The 14,413-nt window shown below is 45.8% G+C and overlaps 1 protein-coding gene across 8 annotated transcripts in view; it reads left to right on the top strand.

Annotated features, from left to right (window-relative positions):
• Positions 1 to 14,413, top strand: part of SEMA5A (semaphorin 5A) — a 498,547-nt gene that overhangs the window by 470,623 nt on the left and 13,511 nt on the right. For all 8 annotated transcript variants that reach the window (XR_004624352.1, XM_034657090.1, XM_034657091.1 and 5 more), the window contains 4 exons: positions 1,510 to 1,728; positions 10,006 to 10,176; positions 11,727 to 11,882; positions 13,267 to 13,314. Coding sequence is in view for 7 of the 8 variants with exons in the window: in XM_034657090.1 (XP_034512981.1) it covers positions 1,510 to 1,728; positions 10,006 to 10,176; positions 11,727 to 11,882; positions 13,267 to 13,314 (594 nt within the window). In the remaining variant the exon portion in view is untranslated. The remainder of the gene's footprint in view (positions 1 to 1,509; positions 1,729 to 10,005; positions 10,177 to 11,726; positions 11,883 to 13,266; positions 13,315 to 14,413) is intronic.

A 14,413-nucleotide genomic window follows, 5' to 3' on the forward strand; every position in this document is an offset into this window, starting at 1 on the left:
ATAGTAATATAAACTAAGAAAAAGTTTGATACACATTTATAAAAGATATCCCATATTTCCTCCAAAAGTATGTCATAAGCAAGGCTTTAAAAGTACTTCATCCTTCTTGTATCTTAAGGGCTCCAAGTTCTAATGACTATCCGCATGTTTTGGCATTGACATCTTGAAAATACAAAATTGGACTTCTTTGCCTCTGACCACACAAAATGAGGCTGAGTGGTGCCTAGCTGTTCTGCATTGATTAACCACAAGTATTGGTTCATCGTAGAAAGACATTTCAAATCCATTTTCTCTAAAGAGCATCCTACTGAGGTTTCTGAGCCAGAGTTATAAGTAAACAGCAAAGGAGCTCAGTAGTGGACAGGACTCTTGCTGTATTTGCCTTCTCGCACTTCCCCAGAACTTCATGAAATACTTTGAGAGCTGTTCTTTTTTTTTCTTTTTAAGATCTTAGTTATTTATTAGACAGAGAGACAGAGCACAAGCAGAGGGAGGAGCAGGCTCCCCACCAAGCCAGATGCGGGACTCGATCCCAGGACCCTGGGATCATGACCAGAGCCAAAGGCAGACGCTTAACCCACTGAGCCACCCAGGCGGACCCGAGAGTTTTTTGTTAAAACCTGAGTCCCATTGCCAGCGTTTGAGATATTAGAATACTTGTTAATATTGTAAGTGAGTAGCCGTTTTCATCAAAGTGGACAGGAATTTTGGCTGTGGCTAAGTAATTAAATGACTTAGCAAGCGCAGAGCGCTCAGAGCAGACCAGTCACATGGGAAGTCTTGAGAGCCTGTTCCTGCCAACACAGCTCCCGACTGGCACTGCTGCCGCTGCCGCCACGCACGTACGTGGGGGACACCACTGTGAGCAAGCACACTCTGGACCTCACGGGCGCGTGGGCCACGGCGCACGGTCGTTCAGGGATGTGTTCAGTTCTGGGTCATGAGCTCCACCCCCTGCATGGTACCTGACAGACACCTGTCTCTGTGGCCCGTGATTCCAAAGTGGTGGACTCTGCATCTTTCAGCAGCCTGAATTCACCGTGGAAAGGTCCACGGGGAGAGGGACAGGTTTGGAAAACTGTCTGAACCATGCTTTCCTCTGCAGAGGACTGTCTCCGATGGTGACCATCACTTTGTGTCGTGAAGCACCGTTTGCTCTAGAATTCCCAAGGGAAGTGAGGGAGTTGTGTTTCCTTTGTGAGAAGTTTCTCAGAACAATGAGTGACCTACAAACCTAAGACCTGATCCTTGCATAAGGATGTGACCGCATTTACCTGTCAGGTTCTGTGTTGCATCCTACGTAAGAGCAGCCGCAGAGAAGGACGCCTGAGTTAGGGGGGTTATCATTCACCGCAGCTCTTTCATTCTGAGGTAGAAAACATGCTCAGCTGATTTGGGGGATGTAGTTTCAGAATGAAGCAGGCAGCTGATACACAGTGGAAGTTAGTTTGGACTCCGGTTACTCTCAGAATTTCTAACAGGACCGCACTCGGGCCGTTTCGTTGGCAGGCCTTTCTGGTGATTTCCTGCACACCGGGAGGTACTCTGCCCACACCGTCAACGGGGCTTGGTCAGCCTGGACGTCGTGGTCACAGTGCAGCCGCGACTGCAGCAGGGGCATCCGGACCCGGAAGCGTGTTTGCAACAACCCCGAGCCCAGGTATGGGGGCATGCCGTGCCTGGGCCCATCCGTGGAATACCAGGAGTGCAACATTTTGCCCTGCCCAGGTGAGTGGATTGAGTAATCTGGGCAACATCTGGAAATTCAAGGGCCGTAGACGACCTTGTAATTCAGGGAGGCTTGCTCGACTTCCTTGGCTTTATGCTTGAGATTCTATACATGTAAAATCACAGAGTATGTTTTCTAACTGCCTTGGTAAAAAGACAGCTATAACCTAGGCTGGGTAACATTCATTTATTTCTCCTGATTTTTAAAGAAACTAAAACATCCTTGTGAGGCCCTATGAGGCTCCTGGGCCCTCGGCACTGTGCCTGATGGAGCGGTCGGCCCTGCTGTGCTGGCCTAGAGAGATGGGTTGTGTCCTCGAAACTGTCCCAAACTGATGGGCCCAGCCCTCCAGGGACTGCCCTCCCTTTGTACCACAGATTCCTCCTCTAGGCCAACAGGTATCAAGAGTGACCCACCAGGGACCTGCCGAGCCAGCCCCTCATGTCCTCAGTCAGCAGGGCTCCATTTTGTCCTGAGTTCAGTCCTCTGAACACACGGTCTTCTCTCTTGGAGGCTGACAGGCTGTGTTGTCTGGGTCTTCCTCCTAAGACCCAGCATTTCAGCCCATGGAGTTCCCAAACGAGTACAGGGTTAGTAAATGAGCTTAAAGAGCTTCTGTCTTCCTGGACAGGACATTGCAGGCAGACCCGGTCCTGAGGGCTGTCTGTCGTGGTCGGTGCTCCAGCCCTCTCTATGCTTCCCCTGCCGAGCTCTGGGGGCAGCCCTGGCACCTGGATCACTTCTACCTGACGTTCCCATAACCAGAGGATCTTTCGTCGATGCCTCATGGCCCCCCGGGCACTGTCTGTGGCTGTGCACACTGCCTCTGACTCTGCCCATTGAAGGTTCCAGAACAGCAGGGACTCCTGTGATGGTCCCTCTCACCGTAGTGCCCCCAGCGCCCTGCACAGGCCTCTCACACACAAAACAGCCATCAGGGATCGTTCACTGAATGATGAGGAAACAAGCACGGGGTTACTTGGTCTTCCTTCCTTCCTTCGTTTAACTGTCAGCAAATGTGTGGATCGCTCACTGTGCACCGTTCACAGGGTATATGTGGGTCAGTGATATGGTCCAGGTCAGAAAGGAGCCTAGAGTTCATGAGGAGGCATCCTGTGAATAATGTCAACCCAGTGTGGTCACTGGCTGTTGGGTTGGTGACCAGACGTAGTGGCTACATCAGCCCAGGACCCGCTGAGGTGGAGTCATGGCAGCTACCCCGATCCGGCGGCCCCTGAGCTGACTTGTGAGGGACAGATAGGAGTTGGCCAAATAGAGGAGCAGGGATGGGGAGTGGGGGAGGGGTCATTCCAAACACCAAGTACAGTGTTTTTAAAGGTACAGAAGCCTGGTAGCATAGCATCTTTTTCAGTAGGTACAGATAAGTTTCTGAGTTCCTTAAGCAAGGAACTGGCTTGTAACAGTGTTCAGTGAGTATTTGTTGGATGGGTGAATGGATGAATAGATGGATGATTGGGTGAAGGATAGATGAATGATGGATGGTTGGATGGAGGGATGGGTGGGTGGTAGGTGAACTGGTGGATGGGCAGTGAGTGAATTGGTGGATGGATAGATGGGTGCATGGATGATGGATGGATGAGTAAATGTACATTAAACTGAAAATACATAGTTCTCAGCTTTGAGAAGGAGGAGCCCAGTAAGGCCCCTGCTCCCATGGCTGCTCCACTCCTCCTTCGCTGACTCTGCCTGAATTTCTCCAGCCTCAGGAGGCTCTTCCCTCCAACCACTTGACTCTTCAAGCCAAGTGCTGCTGAGGGGGTGGGAAAGGTCACAGAGCCAGTTCTTTCCCACAGCCCCAGAATAGAGAGAAGGATTCCTCCCTGGCATTGGGAGAAAATTCGTTGGTGACATCATTAGACTAGGATCTGTGTTATAAACTGAAGAGGGAGGGTAACAAGGGAATGTTAGGATCTCTCATCCACCCTCCCCTCCCCAGGCTCCAGACATGGGTCCTCATTGCTGTCAGCAGAACATGCAAACTCCTCCAAATGCTTGGATGCCACTTTGGTTCTTGAGTGCAAGACACAGACCAATCTCAGATACACCCCTTAACATGACCTGGTGGCTGTTTTTATTTGAGTTGATTTGATGGTCAAGCCAATATTGTGTATACATAACCTTAATGTCTTGAAATAGCTCCATCCTCATGTTCTATCTGAAAGCCAAGATTCCAAGGAGGGTTGTAGAAATATTTAGAGTCGCCCCTGTCACTCTCCACTCCGGAATGGGGAAGTTCAGGGGACTGAGTTGGGCAAATATGTATCTTCTCTCCTACCTTCTAGAAAATTCCTAAACACATGACCGGGTGTAACTTGGCAAAGAGGGGTTGGAAGCGCTCAGGGATGTGGGTGCTGAGTTGCTCTGCCAGTATTAGGGCTATTTTTGCCTCATGTAGGATGATACTGTTCTTCCTGTGAATTGACTCATCCTTTGTCCTACTGGGTCCATAAAGAACAGTTACAAGTGGGCACTGTATCTTATTTAAAAACCAGTTTTCTTTTTGAGGGACCTCCACACTGTTTTCCAAAGTGGCTGTACCAACTTGCATTCCCACCAACAGTGTAAGAGGGATCCCCTTTCTCCACATCCTCTCCAACATTTGTTGTTTCCTGCCTTGTCAATTTTTGCCATTCTAACTGGTGTAAGGTGGTATCTCAATGTGGTTTTGATTTGAATTTCCCTGATGGCTAATGATTTTGAACATTTTTTCATGTGTCTGTTAGCCGTTTGTATGTCTTCATTGGAAAAGTGTCTGTTCATATCTTCTGCCCATTATTTGATTTGTTTATTTGTTTCTTGTGTATTGAGTTTGAAAAGTTCTTTGTAGATCTTGAGTACCAGTCTTTTATCTGTAGTGTCATTTGCAAATATCTTCTGCCATTCGTGGGCTGCCTATTAGTTTTTTTGACTGTTTCCTTGGCTGTGCAGAAGCTTTTTATCTTGATGAATTCCCACAAGTGTGCTACTGGGTATTTACCCCAAAGATACAGACATAGTGAAGAGAAGGGCCATGTGCACCCCAGTGTTCATAGCAGCATTGTCCACAATAGCTAAATCGTGGAAGGAGCCGAGATGCCCTTCAACAGATGACTGCATTAAGAAGATGTGGTCCATATATACAATGGAATATTACTCAGCTATCAAAAAGAACGAATTCTCAACATTTGCTGCAACATGGACGGCACTGGAGGAGATAATGCTAAGTGAAATAAGTCAAGCAGAGAAAGACAATTATCATATGATTTCTCTCATCTATGGAACATGAGAAGTAGGAAGATCGGTAGGAGAAGAAAGGGATAAAGAAGAGGGGGTAAACAGAAGGGGGAATGAACCATGAGAGACTATGGACTCTGGGAAACAAACTGAGGGCTTCGGTGGGGGGGGATGGGATAGGCTGGAGATGGGTATTAAGGAGGGCACGTATTGCATGGTGCACTGGGTGTTTAATGCAAGTAATGAATCATGGAACACCACATCAAAAACTAGGGATGTACCATATGGTGACTAACATAATATAATAAAAAATTATTATAAAAAAATAAAAATAAAAAAATTTAAAAAATCAAGAAAAAATTAAAAAATAAAAATAAAAACCAGTTTTCTCCTTATGATTAAATTTGAAAATAAATCTAAGGCTAGATGAATGTAAAATCTTTTAAATCAATCAATGAAAAATTTGTTCTCCAATTCCAATGTGTATAATAAACTGCCATAAGCGTTTAAAGTCGAGATCCTGTTGAAATGGTCCTTTTTCCCCTTCTGTGGGTTGATCTGGTAGTAACTTTACCTACATAATTTTCCTCCAACATTGAGAAATAGCTTGGTCTTTCTTCACTTCTTTTTTTCAATCCATGTCTGTTTCAGAACTAAGGATTCCAGACCTTAGCCTACAAAGGTGGAGACAATGGGTAGTTCTTTGTTACTGAGTAATATTCAAGTTCAAGTAAGATTACATACATATGAAAGCCATAAGTATGAGGGAGGAGGGACACTGAGTGACAGTCTAATGGAGGGGCAGACTCTGAATGCAAATGACGAGTTGGGGCAGCTGTGTGTTCTGTAGATGGGGAAACAGAGCCACATACACCCACGTCCCGGAGAACTGTAAGGGCAGGACTTTGTATCGCTGACAGCCCCCAGGAGGCCTGACACTCAGACATCAATCATTTCGTTTTGCTCTACTCTTCAGATGGCTAATAATCATACTTTCTGGGGGTATCATTCTTGTTTTACTGTGGTGGGGGGAGTATTCAGCCAGAACTAGACTTCTCATCCTCTTCTATCAAGTGTACCTCATCTGTGAATTTCATCTGATCAGCAATAATTCCCTACAGTTAATTGCCTTGATCCTTGCAGGAAACATGGATCTGAGCTTTTGTGTATTTGTCTGATCTTCCTCTCGACTGGTCCTTCTGGGCCAGGAGGAGATTCCCACAGGGCTTGTAGCGACGTGACCGGAGTTCCGTGAAGCCCTGAACTTTGCCCAGCCCTGGGCTCAGCCTGCTAGTCCCGCCCCCACACATTGGCTCTGCGCCCTCACCCCTCTGTGCTTCCGTCTGTATTTCTAGAACACTCCCATGGTGGTGGTGAGCACAAGGGGCAATACCGAGTGAGTTAGTATTTGCGCTAGTGTGATTACTCTGTTAGTCCAGCACGGTTTACGCAGCAGGCTAGGAAGCTTTAAGGTTCACAGCCTGGCTCCGTTCCCCCGGTGTTCCACCCCTCGCATGGTGGCTACATTTGTTTTCTTTCCTTGGCTTCCGAGTTCCTGTTTCCCAACTGAGTTCTGCATGTGCCCTGGCAGTTAAGGCTATGTCGTAAAGCTTTTTAATACTCTGTAATTTCTATTTTGGAAATACTTTAGCCTTCCTACTTCAGTATCATTTTTCATCCAGTACAAAGCACCATCCCCCTTGCGTCCAGAGTCCGTACTCCGAGAAGAGGTGGAGGTCGGTGCTGGGAGCATGGGGTTGAGGGGGCAGGAAGTGAAGAGCAAGGTCAAACTGGTCTGGGGGCGTCCAGTGTTTACAGAACAGGGCAACTGACAGAGTAAAGTGGCTGGAATTTTCCTCTGATTTCTCTTTGTACTGGAAGCAGCTCTTTCCCCAGTTCTGAATATACAGTTGAAATTGGTGGGTGTGATCTTATGCTTTAAACTGGCAAGTGGGAATGTTTTAGCATCTGGGTTCTGTTACAAATGCTCCCTCAAACTGTTCGCATTTCGAACAAGAACTACATTCTATTAAACAACAAACAGTTCTGCAGGGGAATTTTTCAGGATACCAAGAGGACAGTTGGTGTGGATGGGGTGGGTAGCATTTATTAGACTAGAAGAGGTAACACTTGGAATATTAGTTGAAACATGGATAGGAATGAATACCATTTGAAAGATCACAAGGTAGGTTCTAGACATCAGCTTATCAGCTTCCTGGTGTGTGACTGTGAGTGCTGCGTGATTATAACAGGATTGTGAATGAAAAAATTCTATCTTTGGTTTAGTTTTAAATTTTTTTATTATAGTAAGAATATTTAACATGAGAGCTACCCTGTTAACAAATCTTTATTTTTTTGGAAAATTTATTTATTTACTTGAGAGAGAGCAAGAGAGCGGGGGAAGGGGTGGAGGGAGAGGGAGAGAGAATCCCAAGCAGACTCCTTGCTGAGTGCAGAGCCTGACACGGGACTGGATCTCATGACCCCCTGAGCTAAAACCATCTGACTGTTGAGTCAGATGCTCAATGCACTGAGCCACCCAAGAGCCCCTGTAAACAAATCTTTAAGCGCACAAGACAGGACTGTTATCTGTAGACACAGTGCTGCACGGCAGCGTATCTGGGCTTCTGTGAATTATACTGCAATGGACACGGGAGTGCAGATACCTTTTTGAGGTCTTGATTTCAATTCTTTTCAATATCTGTACCCAGAAGTGGGATTGCCAGATCATACAATAGTTCTCTTTTTTTAATAATAATTTTTTATTATGTTATGTTAGTCATCATACAGTATATCCTTAGGTTTTGGTTCTATTTTTCATTTTTATGAGGAACCACCACAGTGCTTTCCCTAATGCTACACCAGTGTGCATTGGCACCAACAGCGTGCCAGGGCTCTGTTTTCTCCAAATCCTCACCAACATTATTATTATTATTGTTACCTATTGTTTTTCTTTTTATAATCTCCATCCTGGCAGGTGTGAGGTGATGTCTTATTGTGGTTTTGAATTGCATTTTGTGGATAATTAGGGATGTTGAACATCGTTAAACATACCTATTGGCCACTGGTCAGCACGTCTGTCATGAGGTACAAAAGTGAAGAATCCTCGGATCCCACGGTTGGTTCTAAGTCAGGTTCCAGCACCATCTAGATGAGGCACAAGATCCTTCTGAGCTCCAGACGGTCTTGTGTACATTCAGACACCCAAACTCTTTGGTACCTGTTATTCTAAGGCACTGTGACATATGGGCACCTTAGTTTGGGGTGTGCAGGCACATGTGCTTGAGACCAAGCTTCGGCTCAGGGTGTAGACAGAGAAAACTGCCAGCAAGCATCTTCCCAGTAAGGATAGATATGGAAGAGGATTTTTGAAACGTTTACAATTCTGCCTCCTTTTACTGGTATTACAACCAGTGGCAGATAACTGACTGGCTCCCTGTTACTTCCCTATCCAGCTTATTGCCTATTAGGGAAAATGTATAAACTTCTGAATCACAAAGTTCCCAGTGAGGTCACAAACTCACTTTTAAATTGGGTTCAGGGGCGCCTGGGTGGCACAGCAGTTAAGCGTCTGCCTTCGGCTCAGGGCGTGATCCCGGCGATCTGGGATCGAGCCCCACATTAGGCTCCTCCGCTATGAGCCTGCTTCTTCCTCTCCCACTCCCCCTGTTTGTGCTCCCTCTCTCGCCGGCTGTCTCTCTCCCTGTCAAATAAATAAATAAATAAAATCTTTATAAAATAAAATAAAATTGGGTTCAAATATTTCATTTCTGGTTTGTTTTTATTTTTTTGCAGATAAAAATACCAGAAAAATGAAATTTCTGCTCATGTTTCTTGAAAGTACTTTTTTTTTTTTTTTTTTTTACCTATGCCTATATCTAAAGGAAAATATTCCTCCACAAAGATGTATTAAATCATGGTGGGTGTATTAAAATACAAACATTGTGATTTTAGCCAAAACAACCTTGCGTCCTGAATGACTTTGTCATTGCTTCTCATGATTGCTTCTGGTTTTTATTTTTCAAGATTTAATTTATTTATTTGTGAGAGAGAGTGAGAGCACAAACGGGGGGAGGGGCAGAGGGACAAGCAACTCCCCGCTGAGCACGGAGCCCCATGAGGGGCTCAATCCCAGGACCCGGAGATCATGACTTGAGTCAAAGTAAGATGCTTAACTGAGTGAGCCACCCAGGCGCCCCGTTCTTTTTTTTTTTTTTATGTAGGATACAGAGGAAATAAACTATGAAACTATGTACATAAGGTAACAGTGAGTCTCTCAAAAATAGCGGGTCAGGTATGACAGTATCAGAGACCGCAGCCAGCGTGAGGGGCCAGTTTCAGCAACATCAGCTAACACAGGATGAGCAGCAAGGTCCCACATCCAGGCGGGCCACGGTGCAGGCAGTCAGGAGGCCCGTGCGCAGGTATCAGGAGCCTGGGCTGGGGCAAACGGGAGACATGCTCCGGGTGCCTGGCAGTCATGCAAGCCGTCATGCCTCATGTGCACATTGAAAAAACTCAAACTCTCCTCTGTAACCATCCCGGTCTGGCTGTGGATATCGGGGTTCGCCTCTGTAGTCCCTGCTATAAACCCACTGCCGGGTCAACGCGGCTCATGCTCTGTTTGGCTGTTTGGTGCCTGCATTCCCGGAGCGCCTTTCACAGTTCCTCCCAGAACCTGTTAGCTTTTCTCTAGCCCCCTGTCGTGGAGAGCATTATAATCCAGGTCGGAAGGAAGCCTGTGAATGACACACAGCGTGGCTCGTGGTGCTTCCTGGGGACTGGGGCGTTATATTACATACCTAGCACTCCTTGGCTTTCTCCATGCTTGCCTGTTATATGTTTAGAAGTAAGAGGAGCTGAGAAAGCATAGGGAGAAATATGCGAAGCTGGTTTCGTCCCCAGGAGGAAGAGCCCAGACAGCCCCGTGAGCTGCCAGGGGTGTGCATCGAGGCCTTTGTGCAGGGCATGTTCTGTCTGCGGCTGCATCAGATGGGTCAGATCGGGGTTTCAGAGGTGCTTGACTTTGTGTCCCTTCCCAGTGGATGGCGTCTGGTCTTGCTGGTCTTCCTGGTCAAAATGCTCGGCGACGTGTGGCGGTGGGCACTACATGAGGACCCGCTCGTGCACAAACCCAGCGCCAGCCTACGGAGGGGACATCTGCCTGGGGCTTCACACGGAGGAGGCGCTCTGCAGCACCCAGCCCTGCCCAGGTAAGCGGCCTGCCTGCTTCCACGACTCTGGGCTCACCCCGCCCCTTCCCTCCCTTGATTTACAAAGGGTGAAATTGATGAGACCCCATGACGGCAAATAACGAAAGAAGGAAACACCTCAATCCTGCACTCTTATCCTTGAAATGACATCATCCCACATTGGTCTACGGTAGAATAAATAGTTCTCACAGTGCTGTATTGTCGCAATAGTAACAGACACGGGGCATCACAATGCACTAGTAAAAGGTTTAACCTGGTAATGGGATCTGAAAATCTGGTTGGGGAGCAAGGGGAGCCCTTGTGGAGGACTTGGCCTCAGGTCCGGGGGCTCGAGGGGATCCAGGCTCCGAGGCTAGGTAACACAGGGGCCCAGTGGGTACACTGTGGCAACGTCTTCATCCAGTAATCTGCTTTGTCCTGACACGCGGAGGCCACTTGGAATGAAAATGAGACACCCTCTTCTGAGTCTAACTTTGACATGAAAACACTCAAACTTTTTATTTTTTAACTTGCTCCTGCGATTCTTTCTGGAGGGTTCCATTTATATTGAAAAACTGCCTAGAAACCAGATTCTTCACAGTTATCCCCAAACCTGGTACTTTACATGTTTTTAAGGAAAAACTTAACCTCTTTACTTACGGTGGATCCAGGCACATGTTTGATTTCCAAATTTTCCTTGTAATGCAAAGACGATGCTGAAATTTAAGAAGAAAAAAGCAAACTGCATTAAAAAAAATACCTTTTTAATTTGTTCAATATTTTAAAATAAAACTAAGAGCACATTTCTTTTGACCTCCTTACTTAAAATATGAATGTTGTTTTCTTTTCACACATCCATAAGCCTGGGTGAATTTAATGAATCAGAATGAATTTTCCATTTCAGGGGGAAGTGACCTTAGATCACTCAGCTTTGGGCCTTAACCCAGACTCGTGCACAGATCTTAAGCATGTAGGCCACAATAAACCTGGGATAAAATAAATTCTCCCTCAAGTACAGCCTGATGTTGGCATATCGAGTACGGAATTGTTTTTGTAACAGAAGGGAAGGTGCTTGTAGTAGCTGGAAACCCCTATCAGCAACCAGGGCTCTCTCATTCCTGCACCGTCATTTCTCTTGCCCAAGCTCGGAGGCCCGTAGGAATTTAGGCAGGAGAGCGTTTGAGGACTGCTCTTCAGAGGGGCATTGCCCGGTGGGAAATGCGGTCTGCACTGACGATTTCTCTCTCCTGACCACTGACCGTCTCTGCACAGCTGGACCTCATGAAGTAGGGTACCGAGTGTCCCATTACAGTGACTTTAAAACATTCAAACAACGTGGATTTTAAAAAAGCACATTATTTTTGATCAAAGGTCTACAAGCTCTTTTATTCACGCCCACATGTAATTTATTGACTGGAGTGCCCAGAAGATACGTGTCCATCTTATTTATACACAGCCCCATTACAAATGTAATATGAAAATATAAAGTCACGTGTGACCTGTGGTGCTTCCAGGTGGGTTGATCTCAGGGGACATTTTTGTCACGTGTTCCCCACTTCCGGTCATTGCAGAGAGCTGGTCGGAGTGGTCAGACTGGTCTGAGTGTGACGTGTCTGGAGTCCAGGTCCGTGCCCGCCAATGCATCCTTCTGTTCCCTGCGGGCAGCCAGTGTTCTGGAAACACCACCGAGAGCCGGCCATGTGTTTTTGATTCCAATTTCATCCCAGGTAAGGGCAGAAAGGCTTGTCAGTGTAACCAAATCATTTTCATCATTTAGAGAGGAAATGAGTCATAGGTGGGTGTTAAATCTGTCCTTTGAGGTCTAGTTTGGTGAAACAGAGATGATTCTATCAACTGTTGTGGCTTCAAGGTAATTAGACAGTAGATTTGCAGATAACTGTGGGTGTAGGCTTGAATTTAAGCCCTGAGTGTTAAGAATTTTTTTTTTAGCACAATATCTCCTACAATTTACTGACTATAACACAGTGAAATGATTTTGCTCAAAAAATCAAAATAGACTATCTTGTTATTTTAGCATTAGGTTAAATGCCTTTGCAGTGCTGTGTGCATGTGTTTGTACAGAGGAAAAAGGCCAATTCTTTATGCAACCTTGGTTTACTTGGGAAGGTGGAAATGTCCCATGGGCCTCATCTTGGAGAAGAGACTGGCTGGCCCTTGGGCTACGGATTTTTCCATGTGAAACTGATGTTCAGTTACTACTGATATGTAGGCATGGTATTAGATACTTCCAAGTCATTTTGTGTATGTTCACTGTGGATGTTAGGGCAATGATGTGGACCAAAGCAGAGACCAACCTCCTACAAGGTAATAATAGGTAATTACCTTGTATTCTTCTGCGTACGGAAAAGGTAACCATATTTTAGAGAAAATTATTAGCATTCGTCTTATAAGGTACCTCCATTATGTATGGTATAGAACTGCAAGTGTTTATTGTGCTGTTTTCCTTTTTGACCACAGACGTATTGCTAATTCTTGTTACCCACTGAAAAATCAGAACAGGAAAGAATACCATCTCCGGTCTCCTGAAATGGTGTTTGATCCTTGTAGGTTAAAACGTTTCCAGGATCTGTTCTCTCGTTGGCATTTTACTTGGGTATTTAATGTGTGTCATGGCCAAAGGCATGAGTGGGTACTGAATGGGGGCTTTATTTGTTCTGGCAGTTTCCTTGGAGCTCTAGTGGATTGGTGCCCTATGCAGGGAATTTGACAACACTGACTTTGCTCAGAGGCAGGAACACCCAGGCAAACACTGTGGGGTCCACAGCTGGCAGAATATATGGTAACAGAAAATCAGCACATATTCTGGCCTTATTTTGAAATCATTGCCCTGGTTTCAACCCAAAGGATCGTAGCCTTTTCTTTCCATGATAATGAAACTCACTCCTTCCCAATCCAGATGACCTTGACCAAATAAATCTCAGGTTGATTAAAACAAAGAAACATAATTTTTTTTTAAACAAGTAATCAGGCTTTTAGAACTTTGACTCACATAAAACACGAAATCATTAGACATTCTGTAAGTGACTCATTGATGTGCTCTTTCTTCCCAACACCCTTTACACATCGTGATTTGTGTTTTTTTTTTTACAGAAGTATCTGTGGCAAGATCCAGTAGCATAGAAGAGAAACGGTGTGGGGGTAAGTTCCTCTTTTTAACTAATTTTTAATTGATTTCTGAGATTTTTCCCATCATTTCTCTTCCCATATGTTTCACCTGATGTTTGGCCCAAGAAAAACAGACTGGAGAAACCCTTGACCCAAACACCTTACACTGTGGTGGTATGAATGCGGGTAGTCAATATTTGACATCTGGATGAGTGGGTCTCGGGTGCAGTATCTACCAGCCTCGTCAGCATCACCATGGGAGGTGGGAGGAGTGCAGCTCCTCAAGGCCTGCCTCAACCTGTACGATCAGAACCTCTCTGAGTGGGGCCCAGCGCTCTGTGGCTTAATAAGCTTTTCGGGGCATTTTGGTGGATGCTAATAAGCATTAGCACAGCTAATAACCAGTGATCTTGATCTTAATTATAGTTAAATTTCTCATGAGTAAAACTCAATTCAAGCATCTTCTTTATAGTGCAAATACATGACAGCCAGCCTCAAGCCTCCAGACTGTTGGAGTGACGACATCATAATGGGGTATAAGGTTATACCTACATCTCTCGAGGTGGTTTTTAAACTTTCTGCAAACCTGAATGACAAAACTCACCTTCTCTGGTTCCAGTTCATGCTAAATTTGGACTCGACGGCCTGTGTTTACTTTGTCTGGGCAGGAAGGACTGACTGTCCACTGGTCAAAGCCCATGCTCTGTCCACCTTGGGTAATCGGAGCCAATATCCACACCAAGGCCACAGATTTATCCGTTTGGCTGGTGACCTAGAAATGCCCATTCCTACCATAATCCATTCCCCCAGGGGAGCCGCAGAAGCTCAGCCAGAGGCTCCAGTCTTTGTTTATGTTTAATCAGAATCCAGAGCTTCGTGGCCATGTTTTAGGAACGTACTTACTGTTACTACTACATTAATTAAGAGCTCACTCTCTGTTGCATTCTGTTTAGTTAGTTGTTAATCTGTTCATTTAATAATCTTTGCGGAGCGCCCACTCTGTGAGCTCTGCGAGGGGCACTGAGTTGACCGTGGGGACACAAATAGCCCCAGCCCTTCTGGAACCAGCGGTCATATCATAAAAGACCCCAGTGCCTGAGAAATGCAGTGTCTGGTGTCTGACCTACTTCGG

This window comes from Ailuropoda melanoleuca, chromosome 3, assembly GCF_002007445.2.
Source record: "Ailuropoda melanoleuca isolate Jingjing chromosome 3, ASM200744v2, whole genome shotgun sequence".
Lineage (NCBI taxonomy): Eukaryota > Metazoa > Chordata > Mammalia > Carnivora > Ursidae > Ailuropoda > Ailuropoda melanoleuca.